At 39.9% G+C, this 17,232-nt stretch overlaps 1 protein-coding gene across 6 annotated transcripts in view; it reads left to right on the plus strand.

Annotated features, from left to right (window-relative positions):
- Positions 1-17,232, plus strand: part of phf14 (PHD finger protein 14) — a 144,981-nt gene that overhangs the window by 37,246 nt on the left and 90,503 nt on the right. For all 6 annotated transcript variants that reach the window (XM_025902161.1, XM_025902162.1, XM_025902163.1 and 3 more), the window contains exons 10-12: positions 296-566; positions 1,216-1,322; positions 9,004-9,099. In XM_025902161.1, the coding sequence (XP_025757946.1) occupies positions 296-566; positions 1,216-1,322; positions 9,004-9,099 (474 nt within the window). The remainder of the gene's footprint in view (positions 1-295; positions 567-1,215; positions 1,323-9,003; positions 9,100-17,232) is intronic.

The raw sequence follows: 17,232 nt of genomic DNA on the forward strand, positions 1-17,232 counted from the left end.
AAGAACTGTCTTCAACCAGAACACTGAGTAAACAGAGCACTGCATACATGTCATATCCACACTGTAAGGAGCACCCTGTGTTAGTACTTTCGTAGTCTCTTTCCTCCTTCAAGATGACATTGCAAATGGGCAAAAAACGATGTGCTAAACTGGTTTCCGCAATTCAGTGTGTCCTAACAGCGTGTTGTGTGAAATTCTTTAGAAAGTAGATGCTACTTATATATACTAAAAGTAGAACAGAGCACAATATATACTGTTTCTAACAGCAAAGTGGTTGTATGTGTCCTACCTGCAGGCCCGAATCACTACTCGCTTGCAGCAGTACAGGGCAAAAGCTGAGCTATCCAGAAACACCCGTCCTCAGGCGTGGGTACCCCGGGAAAAACTGCCAAGACCTCTGACCTCTAGCGCCTCAGCTATCAGAAAGTTGATGAGAAAGGCTGAACTGATGGGCATCAGCACTGACATTTTCCCTGTGGACACATCTGATACCAGTGCCAGCATGGATGGTCGCAGGAAACACAAGCAGCCTGCTCTCACAGCAGACTTTGTCAACTACTACTTGGGTGAGGAAACTGTCATCTCTGCTCTACACTGTTCTGTTGCTTTATGTCAAGTGTTAATTATTATGCTGCTATTTCACTTTACCAGCTAAAGTAGGTAGGTCTCTTGAGAACAGTGAGAAAATGTTTTGCAGCAATTCTTTTAGAAGCTCCTTGTTTGCTGTGTGAGTGAAATTGACACTAAAGAAGAAAACACTGAGATTAGAAAACTGTAAAGCACTCCATTGCACAGTTTAGTGGAAATTTGAAAGTGTCTTGATATCACGAACAGAAAGGTGTGCCGTTTATGTGTACTCACTATACCTGCGTGAGTTTACTCGAGTTACTCAGATGTTCTCCAAAAGTCCTAAGACACGCATGCTAAGTTAGTTAGTGATTGTGTGTCTGCAGTGCATAGATTTAACAATTTTATGTATCGTTAAATGTGGCAGCCATGGTATTATTGGTTTTATGTAGTCAGCCTACATTGAAAAAGCAGAAGTTGTACTAGATTTACATTTTTCCTTCTTATCCTTTCCGTTATCCTTTAGAACCTAATATAGCATAATTTGCCACCATCGCCTCTTCTGCTCCTTTAACTTTATTAATCACTTTTTGTGTCCCCCCTTTTTTTCTTCTTTAAAAAAAAATCCCCCACCCCCCCAATATTCAGAGCGGAACATGCGAATGATCCAGATCCAGGACAACATTTCAGAGCAGAAAAACCTAAAAGATAAGCTGGAGAATGAACAAGAAAAACTACACGTGGAGTATAACAAGGTGAGGAACACAGTTCAAACACACACGATTGCTATAATTAAAAATTTGTTTTAATTATACGCTAGTTTCAAAAATAAACCCTTTAGTGCTGATAGGTTTATAGCTTAACCCTATTCGCTGGAACGTTGAAGGCAATGTAATTGCACAGCAAGCAAGACACGAAGTAGGCAAAGTTCTTTATGTTTCACGTGCACGGGAGAGAACTGGACAGGCGCTGTTCCTTCGCTTGACCCCAGTTGCTCTCGTCTGCTCTCCCGTAACACTGCTCTTTTATTGTGGTTACATGAATATGCATAAGTTCATTAACATATGACATCTTACATAGGTATACATGTGAACAAAGAATACCGTGTGTGTGTGTGTGTGTGACTCCCCAAAGCTGGTGCCAGGAGTCTAGCGGTCCATCTAAACAAAAGGCTCTTAGACTCAAACAGATATACGTGTGTTTGCTATACCATATATCAGCAGGAGAAGATACAACCTCTCCTAGGAGACGTGTGATCTATACCAGAACACTCTGAGGAGGAGTGAACGCACTCCCCTCTTCATGCTACACAGAGTTGCTACAGACCTCCTAGGATGAGACATTCTTTCAATCTACAAATGATTATATACTTCTAAGCATATATGAGTAAATATTTCTAAGCATAAATGGCAATAAACAATACAAATCTAACAAGTGCAATTACAACAGAAAAGTTTTACTGCTACTTTTATCTGCAGCAGTGACCTGCTATACGTGCCCATGTCATAACGTTGGCTGCAGAATATTTGACAGACAGTATGGTTTGTTTCAGACAATGAACTGTTCATTTTCTTCTCCGTGCTTATGTCCTCTCATCATTCTGGTACAAGTTAATGTTTTTAGTTATTTTCAGGCAAACTGTAATCCGTCCTTATGTTTTTGAGTGCCATCAGTAGTGTGCAACTTCTTGCAAAGTCTTAATACAGACTGAATGATGGGATAGATGGATGAACTTTATTGGTCACACAAGGAAATTATGAAATCAATAAATATATACAGATTGATAATATTGAATATTGAACTTGTTCTAAATTATGCTAAATGCTTTAGCATCTCTTTGGACCTGATTTTAAGATTCCAGTAAACAACTGCCAAATATAAGTTTAACACTTTGAACAATCTTTTGTTTTTTTGTCTGTCATTACATAATGACAGAAGAGGTTAACTATCCAGTTGCTTTTGAGCTTCTGAAGTTGAGGGACTCAATAGCTAGCATAAAAATAGCTGTGATTCCTAAACACTTAATGCAATACTCTAGTAAAACGCAGAATTTCTATACTTCAGTCACATGTTGACTGATTGTAAAATCCGCAGTGGAAGTTTGAAACTGGGATGGATACACCGATGTACATGGAATGATGGTGGAGTGACATCTGATGTCAAGTTTAGAAAGAACAAACCTTTAGTCAACTGCTGACAATTGGTGTTCATATTGACAGCTCACATGGGCCCATTTCATTAATATATGCAGGTTTTCTCATGGAGAAAGTGAAGAAGTTGTTGTGGAAGCAAAAAACTGAATATACTGAATAGTGTCCAAGCAATACACCAAAAAAGGTACATCTTTCCAAAGGTTTCCTTGAAGGAAACATTAAACTGAATGTGGTGAAAAGAAATGTAGTGATATTATAAATGCAGGTGGCTAAGAGTTTTCAGTCTTCATTCTTCAAAAGGCTGTTATATTGTTGTTGTCCCTTTAGGTGGATGTGCGGTGCAGACGCTCAAGTTTGTAAATTTGATAACTTGAGAACAAGGAGACGTAGGGTTTTGAAATTCGTGCCATAGGTGCATTTACTGAAAATCTTAGTTGAGGTTGAATTTCAGTGACCTTGACCTCAAGGTCAAGGCCAGATGTCGTTTCTGAAAATCTTGTGAATGCAATATTGCAAGAAGGAATTCACCTAGGACTCACATTCATGCTATTTTAGCACATCTACTAAAGATCTCAGTCGAGTTTGAATCAAGGTCAGAGTAAACTTGATCTTCAGTTGTACAAATCTTTCAACACATTTTAGACCATTTTAATGGATTTTAAAGCTTTGTTGTGCCATGAGAGAAGGTTGGATTTAGGAGCTCTCTGTGTGCCGCCGCCTTGTTTCTCTTCAGACATATGACCTCTGCAATAAGCCTGCCACTCTGTCTGTCAGCATGAGGAAGGGAATACAATGGCAGAGTAGAAGTCAGAGTTAATGTTGCATTCAGTCTTCTGCCATCCATGTTAAGCGTTATTAATGGAGTGTGTATTGCTAATTGCACTGCCTGAGTTGCTGTCAGATGGCTTGGGCTTTGGAGAAAATACCATTACAAGTTAAGCTTTGACTAATGGATAGTAGTGGAGAACAATACAACCTTAACCTTGACAAAGGGGTTATCAGTTGCAAATCATATGCAGTGATAATATGAAACAGTTTCAGTTGTTTATATTTGATTTCAAAATCGATGTTCACGTGCCACAGTACATTAGCATCGCCATTGCGCACACATCACTAAAAGTTTGGCTAACAGCTCTTTGGGGGCGAAGAAATTCAATTGTATGCTTGTCAAACTGTGTTATCGTTCACTTTTTACATGATGGGAACATGTTAAGTTTTATGAACACGTTTCACCTTTCATCCAAGAGGCCTCTTCAGTTCCTAGATATTTAAACTGTAGTGGGGGATGTCTCTTAAGAACATCGCTTAATTCCTAGGCAAACTTGTAAATGGCCTGGATAACATGTAAGAATGCACAGGACAAATCTTTCTTGCCCTTTTTTCTCCCAGTCACATGTATAGCAGTACCTAATTAGTCTCTTGGTGAATTGTTTAGTTAGGTTGGTAACCTTTAAAATGACAACAACCATTCAAAATTATCATTACTCTTTAGGTTACTGTATTAATGAAATCAAATAAACTTATGCTTAATCATTAGTTTGACCATATACTTACAATGCCTAAATCAAAGCTAACGTTTAAATTGTTTGCAACAATAAGATGCCTCATAAAGCCATGTGAGTGAAGTTGCCCCCCCCCTTCTTCAAATCCAACAAAAGTGGTATCAAACGTTTGTGCTACGTTTGTGCTGCAAAAATTTTAGTTTCTGCTGCTATCATTTTAAAGATATTCAAGACAATTTCTAGAGGTCATCAGAGGTCAACCAGCCCCCCACATTAATGGAATTAAACAAAACTGGTGTCAATCAACTGTGCTACGTTTGTGCTGGTTTGTGCTACTAAAATTGTCATTTGTGCTGCCTCTGTTTTAAAGATATTAATGAAAATATAAAGGTCAAAAGGTCAACCAGCCCCCCCACATTACCCAAATCAAACAAATTTGATGTCAAACGTTTGTGCTACGTTTGTGCTGCAAAATTTTTTGTTTGTGCTGCTATCATTTTAAAGATATTAATAAAAATTTCTAGAGGTCATCAGAGGTCAACCAGCCCCCCCACATTAATGGAATCAAACAAAACTGGTATCATTCAACTGTGCTATGTTTGTGCTGGTTTGTGCTAAAATTGTCGTTTGTGCTACTTCTGTTTTAAAGATATTAACGAAAATGTAAAGGTCAAAAGGTCAACCAGCCCCCCCACATTACCCAAATCAAAGAAAAATGATGTCAAACATTTGTGCTACGTTTGTGCTGGTTTGTGCTGCTATCATTTTAAAGATATTAATAAAATAATGTCTTGATGCGTGCTCAATCATCCAGGTAAGCAAATTCCAAAAGGTTGATTCTGTTCATCTGGACATTTTCAGTGGGAGAAACGTTTCGTCACTCATCCAGGTGACTTCTTCAGTCTCAGCTGACTGCAGGTTTCCCCAACCTTATAAACAGTACATTTGCACAGTGAAGGAAACTAGCACCACTGAATGAACAATGGGCTGGGGGGTTAGTTCCATGATTGTTAGTATGCAAATTCTTATGACCATTGATCAACGACTACTAATCAAAGACACAGATTCTCGAATGGCCATGAGTACGATTCACAGAGAGTTGGGGAATGGCTGCAATCACAGCATTGTAAGATGGCGAAAGATGTACCCTTGGGCCCCCCTTCTCGATTCAGAGATGGTCAGCATCCTGACAGCCTGATGGACAAAGCTGTCTCTCAGTCTGCGGGTTCTGGCCCAGAGGCTCTTCAGTATCCTTCCTGATGGCAGCAAACTGAAGAAGCTGTTGAAGGGATGAGTGGAGTCACCTGTAATGGAGAGGACCTTCCGGATGAGGCAGGCGCAGTAGATCTCCTGGGGAGGGAGGCAAGAGAGGTCCCCACAATCCTGTCCGCTGCTCTCACTACCCGTTGTCATTTTTTTCCTGCAGGACCCAGTGCAGGAGTCATACCACACAGTGATGCAGTTGGTGAGGATACTCTCAATGGTGCCTCTGTAGAAGGTTCTCATAATGGGGGTTGAATCTCTTACGCTTCTCAGTTTGCAGAGGAAGTAGAGTCGCTGTTGGTCTTCTCCACATTCAGGGACAGGTTGTTGTAGCTGCACCACTCTGCCAGATAGTTAACTTCACCCCTGTAGTAGATCTCATCATTGTTGCTGATGTGACCTACCACAGTTGTTTCGTCTGCAACTTGATGAAAAGGTTGGAGCTGTGTGATGGTGTGCAGTCGTGGGTCAGCAGAGTGAAGAGAAGGCGGCTCAACACACATCCTTGAGGAGCCCCCGTATTCAGTGTTATTGGGCTCGAGGTGTTGCTGCCGACCCGTACTGTCTGCTGTCTTCATGTCAAGAAATCTAGCAGCCAGTTAAAGTGGCTTCCAAAAGTATTCGGCCCCCTTGAACTTTTCCACATTTTGTCACATTACAGCCACAAACATGAATCAGTTTTATTGGAATTCCAGGTGAAAGACCAATACAAAGTGGTGTACACGTGAGAAGTGGAACGAAAGTCATACATGATTCCAAACATTTTTTACAAATAAATAACTGAAAAGTGGGGTGTGCGTAATTATTCAGCCCCCTGAGTCAATACTTTGTAGAACCACCTTTTGCTGCAATTACAGCTGCCAGTCTTTTAGGGTATGTCTCTACCAGCTTTGCACATCTACAGACTGAAATTCTTGCCCATTCTTCTTTGCAAAACAGCTCCAGCTCAGTCAGATTAGATGGACAGCGTTTGTGAACAGCAGTTTTCAGATCTTGCCACAGATTCTGGATTGGATTTAGATCTGGACTTTGACTGGGCCATTCTAACACATGGATATGTTTTGTTTTAAACCATTCCATTGTTGCCCTGGCTTTATATTTAGGGTCGTTGTCCTGCTGGAAGGTGAACCTCCGCCCCAGTCTCAAGTCTTTTGCAGACTCCAAGAGGTTTACTTCCAAGATTGCCCTGTATTTGGCTCCATCCATCTTCCCATCAACTCTGACCAGCTTCCCTGTCCCTGCTGAAGAGAAGCACCCCCAGAGCATGATGCTGCCACCACCATATTTGACAGTGGGGATGGTGTGTTCAGAGTGATGTGCAGTGTTAGTTTTCCACCACACATAGTGTTTTGCATTTTGGCCAAAAAGTTCCATTTTGGTCTCATCTGACCAGAGCACCTTCTTCCACATGTTTGCTGTGTCCCCCACATGGCTTGTGGCAAACTGCAAACGGGACTTCTTATGGTTTTCTGTTAACAATGGCTTTCTTCTTGCCACTCTTCCATAAAGGCCAACTTTGTGCAGTGCAAGACTAATAGATGTCCTATGGACAGATTCCCCCACCTGAGCTGTAGATCTCTGCAGTTCGTCCAGAGTCACCATGGGCCTCTTGGCTGCATTTCTGATCAGCGCTCTCCTTGTTCGGCCTGTGAGTTTAGGTGGACGGCCTTGTCTTGGTAGGTTTACAGTTGTGCCATACTCCTTCCATTTCTGAATGATGGCTTGAACAGTGCCCCGTGGGATGTTCAAGGCTTGGGAAATCTTTTTGTAGCCTAAGCCTGCTTTAAATTTCTCAATAACTTTATCCCTGACCTGTCTGGTGTGTTCTTTGGACATCATGGTGTTGTTGCTCCCAATATTCTCTTAGACAACCTCTGAGGCCGTCACAGAGCAGCTGTATTTGTACTGACATTAGATTACACACAGGTGCACTCTGTTTAGTCATTAGCACTCACCAGGCAATGTCTATGGGCACCTGACTGCACTCAGACCAAAGGGGGCTGAATAATTACGCACATAGTAATTCTCTTCACTCTGCTGACCCATGACAAGAGATTCAACCTCCATTATGAGCACCTTCTACAGAGGCACCATTGAGAGTATCCTCACCAACTGCATCACTGTGTGGTATGACTCCTGCACTGGGTCCTGCAGGAAAAAAATGACAACGGGTAGTGAGAGCAGCGGAGAGGATTGTGGGGACCTCTCTTGCCTCCCTCCCCAGGAGATCTACTGCGCCTGCCTCATCCGGAAGGTCCTCTCCATTACAGGTGACTCCACTCATCCCTTCAACAGCTTCTTCAGTTTGCTGCCATCAGGAAGGATACTGAAGAGCCTCTGGGCCAGAACCCGCAGACTGAGAGACAGCTTTGTCCATCAGGCTGTCAGGATGCTGACCATCTCTGAATCGAGAAGGGGGGCCCAAGGGTACATCTTTTGCCATCTTACAATGCTGTGATTGCAGTCATTCCCCAACTCTCTGTGAATCATACTCATGGCCATTCAAGAATCTGTGTCTTTGATTAGTAGTCGTTGATCAATGGTCATAAGAATTTGCATACTAACAATCATGGAACTAACCCCCCAGCCCATTGTTCATTCAGTGGTGCTAGTTTCCTTCACTGTGCAAATGTACTGTTTATAAGGTTGGGGAAACCTGCAGTCAGCTGAGACTGAAGAAGTCACCTGGATGAGTGACGAAACGTTTCTCCCACTGAAAATGTCCAGATGAACAGAATCAACCTTTTGGAATTTGCTTACCTGGATGATTGAGCACGCATCAAGACATTATTTTATTAATATCTTTAAAATGATAGCAGCACAAACCAGCACAAACGTAGCACAAATGTTTGACATCATTTTTCTTTGATTTGGGTAATGTTGGGGGGCTGGTTGACCTCTGATGACCACTAGAAATTTTTATTAATATCTTTAAAATGATAGCAGCACAAACAAAAAATTTTGCAGCACAAACCAGCACAAACGTAGCGCTGGTTGACCTTTTCACCTTTACATTTTCATTAATATCTTTAAAACAGAGGCAGCACAAACGACAATTTTAGTAGCACAAACCAGCACAAACGTAGCACAGTTGATTGACCCCAGTTTTGTTTGATTCCATTAATGTGGGGGGGCTGGTTGACCTCTGATGACCTCTAGAAATTTTCTGCTCATCATGCAATGATGACCCAAAACGTACATCACTTCTGGTAGAAAAACTACCTTCAGAATACCAAAATGAATGTCTTTGACTGGCCTGCGCAAAGCTCTGACTTGAATCCCATTGACAATCTATGGGGTGAACAGAAGATGACAAAGTCGAGGCCAGAATACCATCAAATTTGAGAGATTACCCAAAGAATTGGGCTAGGGTTGGTCAGGAGACATGCATATGACTTGTTGAAAACTAACAAACAGATTTATTTAAAAAAAAAAATTGAAAAAGGTATCCCATGTTATATGATCAGGGCCCCAGTTTGTGGTGTGTTTTCTTCATGCTTCCATTTGTCTCCCTCCAGCTCTGTGAGTTTCTGGAGGAGCTGCTGAATGCAAATGGAAAGCTGCGAAGTGAAGGCCAAGCCATGTGGAATCTGCTCGGCGGTATCCTGGGACAGGTACATTCATTCATGTTTATTGTTTGTTCAACCATTGTTTCTTCCAACACATGTATTAGGTGTTGTTTAAACAAAGTCTCAGGAAGCCTCTTGTTAATGATTACCCTTTTTGTTTAAGTGTTGATTTAGATGGATGGGTTATCCATATGATACTTGTATTCAAACCTTGCAGTGCATAGACTCATCTGAGCCTATAATAATAATAATAATGATAATTAGTTGTTTTGATTAAATTTGAATTTTAAAAAAAGAACATAAAAATTTTTTTTAACCCTCAAAACTTAGCTTTAACAATATAGTACAATACAACAATACAATACTGGTGCTCTGAAAGACCATGGAAATTGCAAGTTTTTTTTTCTTTTCAATTTGACAGTTGTGTCTTAATTGTGGGTAAGTGTCCAAAAACCTCAGACTGTCAGCATATTTGTTTTTTAGGGTCATGCCAACCAATTGGATAGCGCACCAAAGCTTTCTCCTTCCCGAGTGATATCCAGCTTTACATACAACAGTAGAAGTTTTCATTTATTATCCTTTATTTATCCAAGTAAAAATTCTCATTGAAATTAAAATGTCTTTTCCACGGGAGACCTGGCAGCAAGTTGCAACCACCCTTATAACACATAACAATATAACAAGTAAAAAACCAAATACAAGTGAATAATATGCAATAACAGATTGTTTCAAGAGCAACATTAAAAACAATCACTCTGACCAAAAGAGCTATGGTCTTGCTCATTTAAAATGGACTTGAACATGAATGATCATTTCTGTCAATTCAGTTCCTTCTGATTACCGTATTTTTCGGGCGCGTCGGATTATCAGGAGCATTAAACCAAACAAAACAGTCAAATAAGTCAAACTTTACTCAACTCATTCTTCTTGCTTCCTCCACTTCCGTAACTTCCTGCTAACTTCTAACGCTGTTAAATGTAATAAATTCTGTTTTCATGGATGCCTGGATGTTAAACTTAATTGTTACAACTTGTAAAGCAACAACGCTGATCATTTTATTAAAGATGAAAGAATTTAGACAGTTTTTAACTCTCAGTGATGCTGCAGTGTTCGTTTGACTTTGGGACCTGAAGCGGACAGAGTTTTGGACCCAGATTACTCCGCGAGGCTCCTGACTACGGCAGCCGTAATGCTCCGACAATCCATCAAGCGGTGCGGCTTCGTAGCTTACCAAAGTCATTCTAAAACATTTTTTGACAGATTTGTGAGTGCCGTGTACCACATAAAATCAGTTCGAGGTCAGTAAGCACAATCAGAATTCATACATAGGGCCCACCGGATTTTAAGGCGCATTGTTGATATTTGAGAAAATTAAAGGATTTTAAGTGCGCCTTATAGTGCAGAAAATATGGTATTTCAGGAAACAGGTGCAGTGTTTTCAAAAGCCTTTTTAAAAACAAAATTGGTTCTGATTCTCGTGACAAACAGTTGTAAGATGTTTTGAGAATATACGTTATATTGACTCCGGCTTTTACCCATATAAACACACAGATAAGGAAGAACCAGTCCAAGGAGAGATTTATAGATAGAAGTCAACCAACCGGAAAGTCTGATATACAGCGATTGCCATTTAGCAGCAGCATAGAGAGAGCAGAGATGTACATGATTTCCACAGCAGTCTTTAGTAGATGTATTTCTTTAGCATTAAAATCAAAATGAATTAATTGTCCTATGACAGTTTGCATAGGATCCGCTTTCCAGCGACTATGAATTGGTTAAGCAGTTAAGAACATTAATAGATGTAAAATAAATGTTTTTGATTATAATTTGGAAACACAAAAAATATTAAAGCTGTAAAAAGAAAAAACCTTTCGGCTTTTACAAACAAACCATTACTACTACACTCACTGGCTATTTCATTAGCTACACGCCACTGGTGCTGGGCTGAATCCCTTTTTTCCTTCAGAAGTGCCTTGATTCTTTGTAGCATACATTCAACAAGGTGCTAGAAACATTTTCCGAGACTTTTTTCCCCATATTGACACGACAGTGTTACACACTTCCTGCAGACTTGCCATCTGCACATTCATGATGTCTATCACCCATACCACCACATCACAAAGGTGGTGTATTGGATCAAGACTTAGTTGATGCTGTTTGAATAGAGTGTCATGTTCAAAGAACCATTTTGAGATGATTTAAGTCTTGGCATCACCTTTTCCTGCTTTTCCTTTTCTTTTGTTGGACTATCCTCTGTAAACCCTAGAGGTGGTTGTCTGGGAAAATTCAAATGACAAAACTTACAAACTGAAAGTGATATTTAAATTTCTTGCTGTCTTTCTCTTTAAGCATCTAATCTTCTGACAAATAATTGTGACAATACTACTACGGCCAGTCTCTAGCCACATAGACATAGCGTGATTAGCTGAAACAGTGGTGTCCATCTTGGCACCATGTTGATCTGCAATTTTGAATAACAAAATTGCAGATCAACATGGTGGCTTCCACACACCAGTGCCTGCCCCGGTGTATTTTTAATGGATTGATTCACAGATTATGAGTTTTGTTGGAGCATCAGTTTTGTTGGAAAACATAATTACACACTAATCTATGTATATTTGTAAGTGTCCATGCTGCCTGTCCCTCCACCCAGCAAGGGGACAACAATACCCCATCAGCTTTTTTAGGCTGAGGAGTAAAACATTAATTTTCCAGCAACTTATAAGGCATTTTAAGAACATTTTTTCTAAATGTTCCTACAATTACTGTGTCCCCATTAATAATGAAAACATCTGGACATGCCACTTTTGCATAATATTTTACAAGACAGCACGATAGTACTATATCTTTATAAATATAGCTTTGTAAAATGAAAGTAGCAAAAATAAATGTGCATTCATAGTGTTCTTCTTTTTCCACCTTTACTTTGGGCCAGTGCCTTCAGAAGTTGTGTCCATCTCACCCCACCGCTACCATCATCTTGTGCGTGTCCTTCAGTACGTCCATGAAATTCCACGGTCTTCCCCTTTTACAGCATCCTTCCATTATATCCACCATCCCTCTTGTGCACTTGTGCTCCTTTTATGCTCTTCTGTTCAAACCATCACAGCCTTGCCTGTCTTTGTCCTCCAAACTGCTCAAATCGAGGTGTCTGATGTCCACTCATTTCCAGTTCTTTGTAGTCTGATCACTTCTAGTAAAATTCTTAAAAACTTCAGCTCTGCCACTTCCAGGTGGGCCTCCTATCTTTCTGTCAGGGCCACATCTCCAAATCATACATCCAAAAGATGTTTCACTAAGTTGTAAACTTAGTGTCCAGCCATGCATGCAGCTGATAAAAAGCCTTTTCCTTTGCTTTTGCCACCCCTCTCTCTATGGTGTACTAAAACTGAATTACTCAGTAATTAGGATTACTTACAGTGTACTTAAAGAGGACATGAAATACTGAACATATAAAGGCCAATTTAATCATGGAGCCCTGCTCTCAAAATCTGACATAGATTGTAACACTGTCCGTGAAGCTGGATTTAAGAAAGAAGTGCTTAACGTTTAAATTTTGAGAACATATGTGGCGCTGTCTTCTGTCTGTACATTACGTCATGTGGTTGGTTGGTTGCAGCTAATAGACTGACATTAGTTTATGTTAGCTAACTAGTGACAGAATCGATAACTCAGAGGAAAATAACGACACTAAAACTATAAATCAGTTTAAGAGGATCGCTCCATGATGTAGTTTAGCTTTTATATATGTAGTGTTTCATGTCATGTTCAAGATTTCCGGCAGTGGAATTTCTGTCTCCTTTCCTGTAAAACACCTGCACCCCCAAAAAGAACAGCATACTTAAAATGTAAAATGGGGAAATATTGTTTGTTTTTCCTGAAATTACTATCAAATTAATTTAAGTACGGCATAATTAAAATTACTTGCAGTGTACTTAAAATTATTTGCAGTGTAATGTGTGTCTTTTCTTGTAAAGTATCTATAAGTATCCATAAGTACCTCAAAATTACATTTAATTACAGGGTAATTGTGCCCTTAGTTGCTCGTATTATAAAGTCACCCCTGATGCTGAATTGAAGTGGAGGAAATGGATCGCTGACTGTGTTGCTTGGATAAAAATCACAATCTATTAGAAACTCACTAAGAAGACGCTGAAATGACAGTTGTGCCAAATTTCTGAGATTTGGTTCTTATTAGGTGTACTTTTATGATTAATACTGGTCGCTGAATAGCTTATTCAGCTGTTGTTGTGAAGGAGAAGTTAGCTGGACCCTAGTGCAGTGGATATTGGATAGGTCGATCATACGGTTAACAGACAGCCTTTAGTTCTCATATCCACACCTCTGAAAAGGCTACAGAGAAACCCCAACACTACTACTACTCTTCATGTGTAGAAAGTCACAAGTATTAAAATCACATATGGTTTTAGTCAAATGTTTAGACAATGAAATTATTTTGAAATGAAGAGCTGGGTGTGATCTGCAGTGAAGTAAAGCTAATTTTAGCCTTATCAGTAATGTCCCTTTTATATGTTAAACAATATCAAAAGATCAGATCAGAAATTAGAAAATGCCACTTATTCTTTACATGAATTTATTGAAGAAAATCAATATTACATCACTGTTATGGTGGGATGGTGGAGCCACTCAGGATTCAGGATTTTATGTATATAGTTTAAGTAGCAGGTAAATCCATAAAAAGCTTTATTAGGCGTGTGGTCGTTGAGAGTATGAGCTGAGCAGATAAGTTGTCAAATGATGTTAATATGGTGGTGAGGCAGCAGATTGTACAAGAACGTGCAAGAGTGGCAGTGAATCTGCAATGACCACCATAAATCACCAATTATGAACATGCACTGTTTAAGTAGCAACATCAGTCACAGCACTGAATGCCTTTGTGTCATCTATCTGCCACATTTTCATCTCCTATTTGTCATCCTTCTGTGCATTTGCAGAAATGGATGTCCCCAACTGGGACTGTCATCATTCTTCCACTACACAGTCAGTGCTTTTGTTCTTGATGCCTCTAGAAGTTTAGCACTCCTGGCAACTTCATAAGAAAAATCAGAAGTCATATTCCAGCAGTGCTATGATTATTGCTTTTGTTTAGAGTAGATTCCTTTTTTAAGTTACCCATATGCAGACCGTAGTTCTGCAATTAAGACAGACTAAAAGTGATATCAATAGTCTTAGGTCACCTTTACAAATGAAGTAAATAAGCATATGGATATGACTTCTTGTTGTTAGTAAGTGCAGTTATTTTCAATCTTTTGTAGATTAAAAAGATACACAGGTACTTAGCATTGGGCGATATATCGAATATACTTGATGTATCGTGTGTTTTTTCCACCACAATGGTTAAAATGGCTTTATCTTAACCATTGAGTATAAAGTGCTGTGACAATAATAAACTGTGATATTAATGATTGAAGTGGAACAAATATGATAAAAGTGTCCATTTTGCACTGTGTTTGGATAGGTTACAGTCTGGCAGAAAGCCAGATGCCTAAAAGCTTACTGAACTGTTGTTTAAATTGTTCAAACTCACTGTTTAAATGTGTACTTTTAAACTTCTTTATCTGCCGGAGGAAGCTTGTTAACCAAACTGCTCTATATTGTCAGTGGAGACATTTTCTCATCCTTACACCCTGGCAGACTTTAGTTTTAGTTAAATAGATGGCCTTAGCAAGCCCTTATGCTTTGGTCACCTGCCCCTCCCATCTATCAGGGTTCCCTCTGGAGATGTTCCTTCAGCGGTACAGGCGGAGTGAGAATGGTCAGATTAGAGCTTCCTTGGGGAAAACCTTGTCTGTTTAGTTAGAGACTGAATCCCTGCGAGATAAGTTTTCTAATTAACCTGCGTGGCAGCGCTACACCTGAGATGCAGGGGAGACTTGAATGTATCTGCTGCCGCTTTTCACCTACCATACACAACAGGTTCCCTTTTCCCTTCTCTCCTTTGAGGAAACTTGCAAAGGACTGCTTCAGCTAATATGGTTGAGACAGACCAAACCCTTGGGCAAAAACAAACATGTTCACTAAAATCTCGCTGTGCTTTCTGTTGCATCAAGTTAGTGGGTAAAATTGTTTAGCTAAAATGCTTCTTCAACAACGATGAAATCTGTTGGTACAAATAGAGCACTTGGTGAGCTGTTATTCACTCTTTGCATTTATTAGTTAGTTTCTGATGGTGGTGCGTATGGACAAACCCGGACTTTAATCTGGATTGGACCCACAGTATCCCACCTAAGATTGTGAGACCACTAGGCATTGTGTGGGTTGTCAGGAACAGCAAGCGACACAGGCGACGGAGGGAGAGGAAACAAAAGCAGGGATTCGGAGCTGGCAATCATTTCCAGCTGCGAAAACAACAGCACAAACCCCCATTTCCATCCATTTACCTCACCAAGATCCCTCTCAAACAAAACGGAAGAGCTTTAGTCAGAGATTTACTATAACTGTTTTGTCCAGGAGTGTTGTCTATTGATTGAATCCTGGCTCCATCCATAAGTCCCCAATGCCTGAGTGGAGCTACTGCTCCAGACCTTAAACCTCCAGGACTGCAACAAAGTCTTTGGACTTTGGACTTTGGTGTGGGGGTTCTGTGCTTATATACTCCAGGACTGTTGACATTACCACAGAATTATAGATGGTCATTGCTTACCGGACTTAAAGGCCATGTCAATTCAATGCAGACTCTTTATCTACCTCGTGAGCTAATGGTGACTAGAGTTAACATTGTTTTCATTTTCCCCCAATGCTAAGCCCAAAAGGGATCATAAAGCCCAAAAGGGATAAGGCATTTTACTCCAAATTTCTAAACAGGAGAGACTTCAACAAAGTCTGGCTCTAGAGGCTTAATTAAACTGACCCACCCAAAGATATTTATTTACTTGGTCCCGCAAATTATCTGAATTTCCCAAGAATATGGTGGAAAATTCTAAAGGTATATTATTTACCTTAAACATAGTGATTAAACCTTTGTGGAGCCAATGCGGTCTAATACTGACCTAAATTACTGGATCAGAATCGGATAGAAATAAAAAATGTAATCCGATCCATTAAATATCACGAAAGCACCTCACAAAACTTGCGACATGGCATAACTTAGCTCAGAACCTTAGCATGTCAGAGCAGTATGCGTCACGTGATAGAGCGGCTGTGGCGTGCGAGACCTGTCGGCAGTCTGGTTGAGCATTTGGAGCCTCGCTACCAAACCGGCATTTCATCTCTGAGAAATTTATCCCAGAGGTAAGTAAAGCAAGTGTGTAAGTTCATCTCTGAATGTTTGTAAAGCATTTCCACATTAAGCTTAACAACCGATATATGGAGCAACTGCCTCTCTCTCCCTCCCTCTCCTGTTGCTACTTCAATCATGAAACTGATCAATGATCAGCTCTTGTTGGTTTTTGGCCCGCTTTGCACCAGAGAGAGGAAGCCAGCGGCTAAACAACAGCAGCTTGATAAGCTGTTGTTAGAATTTATTTAATATTACTTTCTACACCAGGATCCTTTTCTATGTAGCTGACGGCTGGTAACTGTGCAGGGGTGGATCTAGCAAAGTTTAGCCAGGGGGGCAGGTAGGGCGTTAACAGGGAAAAGGGGGGCACAAAGACATACTTTTCTTTCTTATTCTCATTTAAAATGTCTAGCTTTTAATAAATAATTATCTGAATCTTACACCCAAAGTTTTAATCTGATGTAAAATGTATAGAAGTCCATTACTGTATATAGTAACTATTAAGTCTCATATATACCCTGGTAAGCTATAGTACCTTTTCCTTTGGGAAGGTACCATCTGTGCAGCCTGCAATTCTGTTGAAGAAAGATGTTGAATCTATTTAATTATTCTTGAAAAATAATTGATTTCTGTGCATTTTTTTTCACACTACATCAAATTAAAGTGGATTACGTCGATTAAGCATCATGAGGTGGAGGGTGGGGGGTGGTTCCCTATTTTTTTTGCTAGGAGTTGGCAACCCTATTATTTAGGTTGCTTAATATTTAAAATACCAGAATAGGAAGGATGGTGTAGGTTTAAGTTTATTAGATTGATCAGTTTTGCTGAACTATGAAATATTTTGGGTGCAGTGTATTCTTTGCATACAGGTATAACAGAATAGCTTTAGTGTTTTGTTTTTTAAACTTGAGTATGAACTTCTACAAAATGCAGCAAGA

The sequence above is a fragment of the Oreochromis niloticus genome, linkage group LG22, assembly GCF_001858045.2.
Source record: "Oreochromis niloticus isolate F11D_XX linkage group LG22, O_niloticus_UMD_NMBU, whole genome shotgun sequence".
NCBI lineage: Eukaryota > Metazoa > Chordata > Actinopteri > Cichliformes > Cichlidae > Oreochromis > Oreochromis niloticus.